Source organism: Somniosus microcephalus, chromosome 6 (assembly GCF_052327205.1).
Source record: "Somniosus microcephalus isolate GS21.2 chromosome 6, FLI_Smic_1.0, whole genome shotgun sequence".
Classification (NCBI taxonomy): domain Eukaryota; kingdom Metazoa; phylum Chordata; class Chondrichthyes; order Squaliformes; family Somniosidae; genus Somniosus; species Somniosus microcephalus.
In genome coordinates, this window is record NC_140992.1 from 212,870,277 (window position 1) to 212,884,606 (window position 14,330).

At 47.1% G+C, this 14,330-nt stretch overlaps 1 protein-coding gene across 1 annotated transcript in view; it reads right to left on the minus strand.

Moving 5' to 3' along the window:
- dus2 (dihydrouridine synthase 2) overlaps positions 1-11,450 on the minus strand; it is a 203,761-nt gene extending 192,311 nt beyond the window's left edge. Inside the window, exon 1 of the mRNA XM_085991372.1 lies at positions 11,307-11,450. Within this exon, the coding sequence (XP_085847498.1) occupies positions 11,307-11,435 (129 nt within the window). The 5' untranslated portion in view covers positions 11,436-11,450. The remainder of the gene's footprint in view (positions 1-11,306) is intronic.
- Between the last annotated feature and the right edge of the window lie 2,880 nt (positions 11,451-14,330).

The following is a 14,330-nucleotide window of genomic DNA, read 5'->3' on the forward strand; positions in this document are numbered from 1 at the left end:
TTAAGACGCTCCTTAAAACCTACCTCTTTGACCAAGCTTTTGGTCACCTGCCCTAATTTCTCCTTATGTGGCTCGGTGTCAGATTTTTTGTCTATTAACACTCCTGTGAAGCGCCTTGGGTCATTTTACTACGTTAAAGGCGCTATATAAATACAAGTTGTTGTTGTTGTCAAACTGTATCTTGTGCAACCCTAGAGCTTTGCCCGGCAGACTGTTCCAAGCATTAATCTCCCTTTGAGAAAAGGCTTTATTGCTAGCATCGGCTTGTAATTTACTTAGACAGCAGAAAGAAAGCACTTGCATTTATATAACATCTTTCATGACCTGAGGGTGTCCCAAAGCGGTTCTGAGCCAATGAAGTACTTTTGAAGTGTAGTCACTGTTTTAATGTTGGAAACGCGACAACCAATTTGTGCTCAGCAAGGTCCGACAAATAGCAATGAGCTAAGTGACCAGATCATCTGTTTTAGTGGTTGAGGGATAAATATTGGCCAGGGCACTCCTGCTCTTCTTTAAGTTGTGCTATGGGACCTTTTCTGTCCAACTGAGTGGGCTTTCAGTGCCTCAGTTTAACGTCTCATCTGAAAGACGGCACCTGACAGTGCAACATTCCCCTCAGGACTGCACTGAAGAGTCAGCCTGGATTATGGGCCCAAGTCTCTGGAATGAGCCTTGAACACACAACCCTGACTCAAGAGGCAAGAGTGCCAACCACGAAGTCACAGCTGAGGAAAGATTGAAGAAACTTTGCCCTTTTAGCCTAGAAAAGAGGCATCTGAAAGATGATCTTATAGAGATATGCAAGATAGTTAAGGGAAGGGAAAAAGTAAATTCAGAACATTACATTAAATTAAATTACAATAGGTCAAGGGTTCAAACAAGTAAAAAGGTAAATTTAAGATTGATAGCAGGAAGTTCTTCAGACATGTTTCAACATGTGGAATAAACTTTCAGATAGAGTGATGGAGGCATAAACCCTGGAATCATTCATGGACTAACTGGATGCTGAAATGGCGGGGAGGAGGGGCGGGGGGGGGGGGTGTTTGTAGGGTATTTCTAGATGGATAAATCAAGATGACCTTCCTAATATGTAATTACCTTGCGATTGTGTAAAGGGTTATGAACAGATCATCATTTGTTTTAAATAAACGATGGGCAGCCTGATCACTATGGTTAAAGAGTCAGCCATGTTGGCGAGGCCTGGAGTCACGCATAGGCCAGACCGGGTAAAGACAACAGGTTGTCTTCCCAGTTTGGTTTTACTGATTTTTTTTACTTCTAGATTTTATAAACTGAATTCAAATTGCCTGGGTGGGATTTTGAAGTCTTGTTCTGTGGATTTAGTCCAGGCCTCTGGATTACTGGTTCAGTAACATAACCACTATGACCACTTCTGTGTCCTTCATTAACCAGGTTTGTGATTTTGATACGGATAATTCACAGGGAAAATCTTCCCACATGTAGGGGGAATTCTACCAAGTTGCAAGAATACCCTGCACACAGGATCACGCATGCAATTCAGCTTTGATGGCTCTGCCTGATGCTACCTGAATGACTAGTGGAAGGCAGCAAGGACACAGTAAACTCCGCTAAGCCAGAATAGAGGGCGGCTCACTCCAAGGCAGCCTCAAATAGCTCACAGCAGCTTGTTGTACAGCAGCATTGGTAAAGGTCTGTACTTTCATCTGGAAAAAGTAAAAGCATTCTTGCTTTCTACACGGAGCACCATGCTGGGGAAGCAACATAGGGCCCCCCACCCCCATATTCTTGCAACTTGGTCGAATTCCTTACACGTGAGATGATTTTCCCTGTGAATGATCCATCTCAAAATCAGAAACCCGTTTAATGAAGAACACCGAAGTGGTCGTTTTCGAACGCTGCTGGTGGGGAGCCATCAACGGCCAGAAATCCCCAGGGCCTGATAATCTACATCCTAGGGTACTTAAGGAAGTGGCCCTAGAAATAGTAGATGCATTGCTGGTCCTCTTCCAAAATTCTATAGACTCTGGAACAGTACCCATGGATTGGAGGGTAGCTAATGTAACCCCCTATTTAAAAAAGGTGGTAGAGAGAAAATGGGGAATTATAGGCCGGTAAGCCTGACATCGGTAGTGGGGAAAATGCTGGAGTCCATTGTAAAAGATGTAATAGCAGAGCATTTGGAAAACAGTGACAGGATTGGACAAAGTCAACATGGATTTACAAAAGGTAAATCATGCTGGACTAATCTACTGGAATTTTTTGAGGATGTAACTGGTAGAATAGATAAGGGAGAACCAGTGGATGTGGTGTATTTGGACTTTCAGAAGGCTTTTGATAAGGTCCCGCATAAGAGATTGGCGTGCAAAGTTAAAGCACATGGGATTGGGGGTAAGGTACTGATTTCGATAGAGAACTGGTTGGCAGACAGGAAGCAAAGAGTTGGAATAAACGGGTCTTTTTCCGAGTGGCAGGCAGTGACTAGTGGGATGCCACAGGGATCGGTGCTAGGACCCCAGCTATTCACAATATATATTAATGATCTAGACGAGGGAACTAGATGTAATATCTCCAAGTTTGCAGATGATACAAAGCTGGGTGGGCGTGTGTGCTGTGAGGAGGATGCAGAGAAACTCCAGTATGATTTGGACAGGTTGGGTGATTGGGCAGATGCATGGCAGATGCAGTATAATATGGATAAATGTGCGGTTATCCACTTTGGTAGCAAAAACAGGAAGACAGATTATTATCTTCTGAACAGCAATAGATTGGGAAAAGGGGAAGTGCAACGAGACCTGGGTGTCCTTGCGCACCAGTCGCTGAAGGTAAGCATGCAGGTGCAGCAGGCGATTAAGAAGGCAAATGGTATGTTGGCCTTCATAGCGAGAGGATTCGAGTACAGGAGCAAGGATGTCTTCCTGCAGTTGTACAGGGCCTTGGTGAGACCACACCTTGAGTATTGTGTGCAGTTTTGGTCGCCTTATCTGAGGAAGGATGTTCTTGCCATTGAGGGAGTGCAGCAAAGATTCACCAGACTGATACCTGGGATGGCAGGAATGACGTATGAAGAGAGATTGGGTCGATTAGGCTTATATTCGCTAGAGTTTAGAAGAATGAGAGGGGATCTCATTGAAACTTATAAAATTCTAACAGGACTAGACAGACTAGATGCAGGAAGGCTGTTCCCGATGGCAGGGGAGTCCAGAACCAGGGGTCACAGTCTAAGGATAAGGGGTAAGCCATTTAGGACAGAAATGAGGAGGAATTTCTTCACCCAGAGAGTGGTGAACCTGTGGAATTCTCTACCACACAGAGCAGTTGAGGCCAATTCATTAAATATATTCAAGAAGGAGTTAGATATATTTCTTGAGGCTAAAGGGGTCAAGGGATATGGGAAGAAAGCAGGGACAGGGTACTGAATTTGGATGATCAGCCATGATCTCATTAAATGGCGGAACACACTCGAGGGGCCGAATGGCCTACTCCTGCTCTTATCTTCTATGTTTCTATGTAAATAAAATCAGGGGCACACGGTGTATGACTTTCCAATCAGCAGCGTCACAAAAATCAGGCACGGCACCTGCCCGAATTCTCAATCCGCATTGCTGGCAGGGGCGGCTCCCCACTGGGGCCATGACCTCGGAATGCTGCCCCGAACATGTCCAAAGGAGATCTTTCGCCACAGAGAGCAATACAGTGGTTGAAAGCCAATAAAAAGGTTTACTGCTGAATGCAGTCTTTAATGGACTTTGCAGGAGCATGTGTAACTTCCAACTGTGTTTAAAAGTGAAAACAGCAGGACACAGATGGTGGCATAACTGAAGGTTCACTAATCCCCACTTTGTTTTTAAAATCTGTTTTCTTGGATAGAGTGGAAAGGAACATTTAAGAATAAAAGCAAAATACTGCAGGTGCTGGAAATTTGAAATAAATAAAAACATTTTTCTCTTTTCATTTAACATTTTAAGAATGTTGAGCATTTTAAGTAGATGCCTTAGCTTTAAATCAAATGTTATAGAATCATAGATTCAAAATCTTTTTTTCCCCAGAATTAATTATACCAGATGAGTACAGGAAACTTTGGCCTAGAAATTCGGTGGGCTGCGCCACCGGTTAGCGCCTAGAGAGGGCACTCAGTGGCTTTAGCTGGGGCGCTAATGGCGGCGTTAACCTGTTGCGCTGCGCCGTCTTCGATGACGTCATCGGTGTGCGCAGCGCCCCGCTACCGCCCCGAACTCGATATTTGGCAGCAACCGCCTCTGTAGCGCCGTTCGCAAATGGCGCCCGGTTCACGGGGCCTTCCTGTGGCGGCAGTGGCGCAAACTAAGGTGGAGGTGCGGGGCGGCCATTTTTTCCGGTGGCCGCCTGCCAGCACCTCCGTCCCCGGCCTCCTGATCGCCCCCCGCGGCATTGCCGGCTGTTTTCTGAGAGCCCGGCACTTCTCCTCGGTGCCGGGGTCTTTTGCTGGCACTACAGGCCCCTCCCCCTTAAGAATGGGAGGAAAGCCTGCAGTACCGCAGCGTGCCATGCCGCAGCGTGTGGTGCTGCGGCACGTCGCGCAGCGATATTCAGTTTCAGCGCCCTAAGAGGGACGCGGAGCGCCTTGAGCCTCGCCCCGTGTCCCTCTTGGGGCGCTCAAGCTTAATTTCCGGCAGTCGCTACTGCTCCAAACGCTGCGCTAAATCCGGCGCCCAGGCGAGCTTGGCGCCCCGTTTGCGGCTCCACCCAATTTCTCCCCCTTTGTGTTATCCGGAGGCTAACTGTCCGGAATGCTCGAGCCACCGGCAAAAATCAGGTGCCGTTTTCATTAGGTTTTTTTTTCTTGTTGCTTTTTTCCTCAACAGTCAAGCTCTGCAAGGTCTGCTGAAGCTGTTGCTAAGCTACAGAGACGCTTGGACTGTCAGGGTTTGTTGACAGATACGGAGCTCAGAAGCTTCCGTATCTTTCAACATTAGCGCTGGAGTGTCCGGCAGTTTTGAGGGAACGGCAACAGCTCGGTCCCGTCGGTGCCGGATAGCACAAAGTTTCCTGTAGTTTGCATTACGAATTAGCTGGTGTGACCTTTAAAATCACATATGGCCTTAATAGAAGTAATGCTTTTCTTGATCAAATGGCCACTTTATTATTGCAAATAAAATTCACTGAGGCTTATTTTATACTAAGGCCAAATGCTTGTCGTATCTCGAAGATATGTGGCAACATTCCATTTCCAGGCAGAACACAGTATGTAAAAACCCAGATTAAAGAGAGCATGCGTGCACAAACGAACTGTGAATGACATGAATGTGCCGCCTGTCTGCCTTCTTGCCTACTCAAAAAAAATTGCAAATCAATATACATGGCCTGTCGGTCTGACTATATGGTGCTGGCCGTTTCAGACAGGGATACAAGTGCAGATTGATTTTTCAAAGGTACACTAATACTTGATTAACAGATACGTCTAATCGATACAGCTCCTGTGGCAAGTTTTAAACAATTACAAATTAATGGATTAAGATCAAGTACCCGTGGACAGCCAGCATGGATCACAGCACTGTACGCACTTTGTGCTGAATTACTTAGATCCAAGTTTACAGAAGGTAGAGTCATAGGGGGAGAAATTGAGTATAGCCCCGTTTGGGGCGCCAGCCTCGCCAGGGCGCTAAAAGTAGCGCCCCGGAAACATTCGCGCCCCCGCATCGGAAATTGAGTGGTTGCACCCCAAAGGGAAGCGCAGTGCTACTGGAGGCGCCCCGCATCCCTCTTGGGGCGCTTCGAGTGAATATCGTGGCGCTACGTGCCGCAGCGCCACACACTGCGGAACATCGCGCTGCGGTATTGCAGGCCTTCCTCCCCTTCTTAAAGGGGAGGGGCCTTGTGCAGCGTGATCTGGGGCCCAGCTGGGCCCCCGAGGATCGGGAGTGCAGGCAAAAGAGCCCGGCACCGAAGAGAAGTGCCGGGCTCTTGGAGCGCAGCCGGCACTCCGCAGGGGGGGGGGGCGGTGGGGGGGGGGGGGGTTCAGGAGGCCGGGGACGGGAGCGCAGGCAGGTGCTGGCAGGCGGCCAACAACAAAAATGGCCGCCCCGGACCTCGCCTTTAATTTGCGCCTCCCCGGCCGCGGGTAGGCCCCCCTGAACCCGTTGGACATAGCGTCCGGCAGTAAATCAGGGGGCGCTGCCAAATATCGCGGCCGGGGCGTCAGCGGGGCGCTGCGCACACCGATGACGTCATCGGCAGCGGCGCAGTGGTAACGGTTAGCGCCACCACTAACGTCCCGCGGAATTTAGCGGGAGGCGTGGGCAGTGCCGCACCCGGGCGCCAGTTGGCTTGCGACCCACTTATCGCCCTCTTAAGGCGCTAACGGGTGGCGCAACCTACTGAATTTCTCCCCCATAGAGTTATACAGTACAGAAAGAGGCCCTTCGGCCCATCGTGTCCGCGCCGGCCATCAAGCCCCGTCTATTCTAATCCCATTTTCCAGCACTTGGTCCGTAGCCTTGTATGCTATGGCGTTTCAAGTGCTCATCTAAATGCTTCTTGAATGTTGTGAGGGTTCCTGCCTCTACCACCCTTTCAGGCAGTGAGTTCCAGATTCCAACGCCTGTGGTAGCTGATATTGATACAAACACTGGAAGTTGCTTAGATTTGGTGACCATAACTGGGCAATTGGTCAAAATATGGAACTTAAATGTACAAGGATTGATTCAGCAACATTATAGAATGTTACAGCATAGAAAGAGGCCATTCTACTCATGCAGTCTGTGCCAACATTCTTCTCTACACGATCCACCTACAAAACTACACACGAGGTCTGGTAAGGCCCTACTTTTCATTCCGCACATTAGGTACAACAACAAGGAGGCAACTGCAACGAGTGAAACAGGTCCTCGTAGTTTCCGAGAGCACAGAAAAAGATCCAGAGAGTTGATACTGCGGAGACAGCATCTCAGTCACTGGTGAGAAGCAAGTCGCAAAACTAAAGATCAAGATAACTTTTGTGTTCAGCAGCTTGAGAAAGAAAGAAAAGGAAGGAACAAACTGACATTTATAAAAGTCACGCTTGGAACCCCAACCACCTTTGGGTGAGAGATTGTGTTTTATGATTTAAACTGTATTATCTGTCATCGAGCAAAAACTAGCTTCCTCATCCTCTTACCTCACTTTATGCTTTAAGAGCCACAATCTCAAAGCATTTTCCCCACCAACTGTGTCTACAGAGAGTCACTCATATTTCCCATCAGCTCGGCTCGGTCAGGGGCTGGTGCATCTCTTGCATTTAGCACCAACAGATTTCTTATCTATTCCATTCCCCTCCATGATATCTCAGAGCCAAAGATCACTGGGTTATTTCTTCAGTTACAAATTACCCTGCATGTTCCCCCATGCTGACAAACTAGCCAAGTCTAGCACTTCTCTCCCTCAATTCTCACTTTATAACATGCAGTTGTATTTGACCCCTGGTTTTTCTGAGCTGCTTTTTATAGTCATGCCCTCTGAAGTACACAATACGAAACATTTTCTAGCAACGGACCACTGCAACACATGAATCCTGAGAGACAGCCAAAGCTAAGAGATTTTAATCTTGGGAAAAATGTGGAGTCAAAGGTCAGATCGGCCATGTTTCTGCCCACCCAGACTTCCACAAGAAGCCGTCATTTTCAAGTCAAAAAGTCCTGTCCAATGTATTAACTTTTTAAACCCCATCAATGTACAAGACACTCAAGTTCACTACAGTCACTAGGGGGTATAGTCTCAGGATAAGGGGCCAGCCATTTAAGACTGAGATGAGGAGGAATTTCTTCACTCAGAGGGTTGTGAATTTTTGGCATTCTCTACCCGAAAGGGCAGTGGATACTGAATCGTTGAGTACATTCAAGGACGAGAGCGATAGATTTTTGGACTCTCGGGAAATTAAGGGATAAGGAGATCGGGCGGGAAAGTGGAATCAAGGTTGAAGATCAGCCATGATCTTACTGAATGGCGGAGCAAGCTCGAGAGGCTGTATGGCCTACTCCTGCTCCTAATTCTTAGGTTATGTTCTTATGTCACTATCAGCTTATTGTCGCTTTTCCCCAAAGTCAAAATTACTTTCCGTTCAATCCGCTAAGCTTTATCCATTTTTTGCACATTCCTAATTTACGGGTAGGTGGAGTTAAAATACAGATCAGCCATGTTCTAATTGAATGGTGGAAGAGGAGCAAGGGGCTGAATGGCCCACTCCTGTTCCTATGTTCTGTTACTGCAGCTCAACTGTGCTGAGGGACATGAAAATGCCCTGGGAAGGGAGGTTTTATTAGGATCTCTCCAGCGTGAGAACTAAACAAATTTTCTGCCAGACCTCCAAATTCTGGACACTACTTTAAATTTCCACCCATGCTGTCGGTTCAGTCACATGGCAGATAGTTTCCCTCTTTACTATAAACAAAATGGAATTTACCGAATGGGTTTAATTTTGAGCAGTAAAATTCACCAGCAATTCTGCTGAAAATAGAAAATCCATTAAAATCATGCTTTAAGGCAGCCAAATTCTGTGGCGCTAAAATCCGCAGTCACATCGCCATGTTGAACAATTAACCAGAATGCACTGAGTAAAGAAAGCATCGCAAAAAGCTGGATTTCACAGCACAGCAGTACGTGCTTCAGAACACTTTGAGGATTAGCATTAATAATTTAAATCTGATACAAATGTTTATATAACTCCTATCAGTCAAGGCCACACACACAGGGCATTACTGCACAAAATAACTTAGTGCACAGTGATTTCACTAAAACGTGGTTACTGCCGGTGTCAGTTGGTAGAGCTCTGGGTCGGATTCAAGCCCCACCACCCACTCGCACTCCAGAGTCTAGGCTGACACTGTTCCGATGGGAAAGAGCCCACGGCACTATTCAAACAAAAGCAAGGAGCTCTCCCAAAGTTCCGCTAACATTTCTGTTTCGGCCAGTACCATAAATTGATTTATTTCAGTGCTGTTTGTGGTCCTGATAGGCAGAAATTTCCCACCACATTTGCCTGCACAAGAACAGTCACTGCACTTCAAACTAATCGACTGTACGTGAGGTACTTCAAGATATTTGAGAGACAGAAGGAGCTTTACACTGCAAGTTTTTTTCTAATGGAGCTTACATATTGTCACATTCTATCAATGGTGGTTCCTTTTACTACTAAATAGGCAGCAACAAAAGGCTTTAACGGCACTTACAGCGTCACTTTTAGGTTTAAAATACAGCATGCATTTATATTCTTCTTCCAATCTTATTATTCCCCAGTTTTCTCACAGATCTTTGCAATGACCAGCATTAGCTGGGATTACCAAGGTCACTCTCTCATCAGACCAGAGGTTTACTTGGAGCTAATACTGACTGAAAGATTGACAGAAATTTTCCAAATGGCAGTGAAATAGGCAAAAGTGCTAGAGTTTGAGTCATATCATCAGGACCTGCAAACTGCTACACACTGTGGTGAACTGCAGCACTTGTTTGAAATGAATACCATGGTTTGGTGCAATTATCTACCTTACACCAGTGTCCAAGCAAGAAGCTACTATGTACATACTGTAATGTAAAGTGGCTTGACAGTGATACTCGGGGGTTGAAGTCTGCAGTTTCTGCCTGTTCCATTGTGTTTTCCAGTTTTAACATATCGCTGGTAATTCAGGCAACCCTGGGGGAGAGGGACACACAAATCAGCAGCGATCTCTGCCCCTTTAGGAGACTCTTGCCCTTTCACTATGCGCCTTCCTCTTCTCACGCCCTAGATAGTGCCCCAATACCACACAGCCTCCGTTAGTTGCTGTAATTCTGCTGCTCCCATGAGAGAGATAACATTTCTCCAACAAGATTAAATTCCAGGCTCCGGCAGGTTCAGAAATATATTTTTAGTTCTGAGAGTTTCATTTCAGTTTGAAACTCTAAACAAAATCTCAGATTTCTCCTGGGTCCAGGTTTCGAAAATTGCATGATTGACTGCAGCAAAACCTACCTCCAGACCACAATGGAGCATTGTATCATTCTGGCAGAAGTGCCAAAGGCATTTAAGAAAAGGAGGAAACAGATGTACCGATTCAGGATGACTGAAACGGCTGATGTTTTACGGTTAAGCCAGAGAAATATGCAATAGCAGCTAGCACTCTCCTCACTGAGAGCGAGTGATAAAGGGAACGAGAGTGCGCAGGAGAGAAAAAGGGAGAAAGAAGGAATGCGAGAGAGAGAGAGTGAAAGCGAGAGCGAGTGACTGTGAGAAAGAGTGCAAAAGAGAGTGAGGAAAATTGGGAGAGTTAAAGAGCACAAGGTGAGCAAGAGCAAGTTTAGCACATCAGTTAAAAACTGAATATAGAAGTGGAGATGTAAAGTTGGTCAATCGGCACCTGATAGCTCAATGATTCAGGTGGAACCCATCTTCAAAGTCGGGTTCCACCCATCCCTGCGCTCAGTTTATACACGTCTGTTACAGCCTTGACATGTACTGTAGCATCAAAATGTGCACAGCGACGTACACGCACAAATGCAACTGTCAAGTCAAGCAATGGGCATCATTACAGCACTGGGGAAACCCATTATTTCTTGTCAAGTATAAAAGCTTTTCCATTTGGTGCCAGGATAGGAAGAATGTCCCTTCATGTGTGAAATCCCTCCAACCAAAGCTTCAGAAATCCAGTCTCTCTGGGTTCAATACCTGGATTTTGTTCTCCTTAGATAGGTTTCTGCTCAGGATCATCAAGTATCCAGAAAGTAACCTGTTCAATTGGACCAGCCTCACTGACCCCGATTTTCAGGCTGAGATTTTAATCTGCTCTGATAGAAACTATTGAACCATCACCTTCAGTAATGACAAGGAAAAAGATTAAAATGCGAGAAATCTGAAAACAGAAAGTGGTGGAAATGTACAGCAGGTCAGGCTGCGTCTGTGGAGAAAAGACAAGTTAAAACCCTTCCGTTTTTTTCTGTTCTAACGCAGGCTAAACTCCCGAATGGCACAACCTATCTTTTCTCTTTCCAGATGCTGACTGACCTGCTTTGCATTTCCAGCATTTTCTGTATTTTTTCCAGTGATGACCAAGTGACATTAGGTCCTCAACATGAAGAACATTCTCATACATTTCAATCAATTTATCACTTGGACACAATGACATGGAAGCAGCTTGTCTGTGCCTTGAACGCTCATCCAAGGTTGTAATTCTTGGAATAACAATCGTGGGCTTCCAATGTGGAAAACATGACGACAGGCACTTGTTGTAAGTCTATACTGTTAGGCACATGTTAAACGTTACCTCTGTAAACTATATCTCCCAGTATATCGCCACACCCACTGAGCATGCTACAGGTATAATATGGGAGCCTTTCCTTACCTCACAGTATACAATATCCGCTCCATAGTCTAGTGCCAGTAATCTCATCGGTAAAGTACCAACACGCACCATGGGGGCCAGTATCATCTTGTTTCCGTAACAAAGTCTACTAACAGTTTGGTTGATCATTTCTTCTTTAATAACCTGGGGGGAGGGAGGAAATAAAACAAGTTTTTGTGAATGTCCCTCCACCAGTCTACAAGATTTGCAGCAACAACCACCGCCTGCATTTATACATCACCTTTAACGGGGAAAATCGCTTCACAGAGGCAGTCAGACAAAAATGGATGCTGAGCCAAAGGAGATGTTAGGAGGGGGCGACTAAAAGCTGGGTCAAAGAGGTGGCTTTTAAGGAGGGTCTCAGGAGACGGAGGCGGAGAGGCGAGAGGGAATTCCAGAGCTTAGACGGCTGATGGCATAGGCGGCAACGGTGGGGTGAAGGGGGCAATACACAAGGGGTCAGAGTCGGGAGCAACTCGGAGTTCTCAGATTGGAGGAGGCTACAGAGATTGGGAGGGGTGAGGCCATGAAGGAATTTAAACACAACGGTGAGAATTTTAAATCTCAGGCACTGGGGGCCCAGGATCCAATATAGATCAACGAGAAAAGACAAGTTAAAACACTTTGGCCTAGAAAGTGGGTTGGGGCGCCAAAGTGGCGCAAAAGTCGCCTGAGCGCAGGATTTAGCGCAGCGATCGGAGAGATACCGATCGCCAGAAATTCAGTTTCAGTGCCACTCGAGGGACACGGGGCGAGGCTCAAGGCGCTCCACGTCCCTCTTAGGGCGCTGAAACTGATTATCGCAGTGCAACGTGCCGCAGCGCCACACGCTGCGGCACGGCACGCTGCGGTACTGCAGGCCTTCCTCCCACTGTTAAGGGGGAGGTGCCTGCAACAGCGCGATCCCCGATCGTGAGTGCCGGCAAATGAGCCCGGCACCAAGGAGAAGTGCCGGGCTCTCGGGAAACAGCCGGCAATGCCGCGGGGGGGGGGGGGGGGGGGGGGTTAGGAGGCCGGGGACGGAGGTGCTGGAAGGCAGCGGCCGCCCCGCACCTCCACCTTAACTTGCGCCGCTGCCGGCACAGTAAGGCCCCGTGAACCGGGCGCGGGTAGCGAGCAGCGCAACTGCGGCGTTCGCTACCAAATATCGCGAACGGGGCACGAATGGTGCGCTGCGCACACCGATGACGTCATCGGTGGCGGCGCAGCGCAAAAGCCTAATGCCACCATTAGCGCCCCTACTGAATATCGCAGGAGACGCAGCCAGTGGCGCTACAGCCACTGACTGCCTCTTTAGGCGCTAACAGGTGGCGCTACTCACCCAATTTCTCCCCCTTTGTTTTTTGCTGTTCTAATGTAGACGAAACACCTGGAATGTCACAACCTGCTTTTTCCCACTTCCGACAGGGGTGATGGGTGAGCGGGAAGCAGAGTTTTGGATGAGCCGTCTGTAAATAAAGCAGCTTAATGATTTGTTTCTGGCTTCGGCTTACGAATGGGGTTTCAGTCTGCCTTCAGAAAGACTGGAGAAATGAGAGAGCCAATATCCAGTTCAGATTACAAGGGGTCCCTATTGTTACATCCCTGACCTCGTTACAGCCTTGGTCCAAACATGGACAAATGAGCTGAATTCCAGGGATGAGGTGAGAGTGACTACCCTTGGCATCAAGGCAGCATTTGACTGAGTGTGGCACCAAGGAGCACTAGTAAAATTGAAGTCAATGGGAATCAGGGGAAATTCTCCATTCCCTGGAGTCATATCTAGCACAAAGGAAGATGGTTGTGGTTGTTGGAGGTCGATCATCACAGCCCAAGGACATCGCTGCAGGAGTTCCTCAGGGCAGCGTCCTCGGCCCAACCATCTGCAGCTGCTTCATCAATGACCGTCCCTCCATCATAAGGTCAGAAGTTGCTGGATCAAAATCCTGGCACTCCCTACTAATGTTTCCGCTAATTTTTTTTAGTGTGCCGCCTCTTTAACGGACCCATTCAAATTATCGCGCATGCGCGGTTTTTTACATTTCAAAGCTGGCAAGCGGCCTGTGCGGGACCTCCAGACCGCTGCGCGGTCACCCAGCTTAATGGAAACATAACAGTACCGTGGGAGTAACTTCACTGCACAGACTGCAGCGGTTCAAGCGCAATAAATGCTGGCCCTGCCAGCAACGCCCACATCCCGCGAATGAATTAAAACATTTTTTTTTAACGGATATTGAATCTGGCACGTTCCTGGCCTGTGTGGTTCAGCTGCTCAATAGTTAAGCTCACCGTGTATCAGACAGCCATTGTAGATATATTTTTTGCTGGTTTGGAGAATTGTAGAGCTTGGACCATGGAACCTTTGACCCCTAAGGGCAGCTGTAGAACAGGTATCACAATACTTTAAAGCCCAATTTGAGAAAAAGTCCAACTTACCCCTCAAAAAAGGAATTATTGATGGCTTGGCTGATAGAAATCCTTTCTCCCACCGCAACCTCAAGACTTTACCTCAAGGATGAAATCATCTTCTAATCAATTTTACAGGTATTAAGACTTACTCTACTTAGATGGTCAGCTCGCAACATGTACACCAGCAGCTGCGCAAGGCCAAAACATGAATGCTTGTGCTATTGTTAAAAGGAAGTCTCCCATTTGGTTTGTTTCTCTCAAATACTAAGCACAGGGAGCAATTTTAAGGCAGCAGTCTCATAGAATCATAGAATAGTTACAGCACGGAAGAAGGCCATTCGGCCCGTCGAGCCCGTGCCGACTCTCAGCTAGTCCCCCTGCCCTTTCCCCGTAGCCCTGCAAATGTTTTTCCTTCAGATACTTATCCAACTCCCTTTTGAAAGATAAGATTGAATCTGCCTCCTCCACCGTTTCAGGCAGTGCATTCCAGATCTTAACCACTCACTGCATAAAAAAGTTTTTTCTGATGTCGCCTTTGGTTCTTTTGCCAATCACCTTATCCTGGGTTCAGAGAACTTAAAAAAAAGTCAAGACTGATTTCATTTGAAGTCCTCAAAAACGCCCAGGCACTTTAAT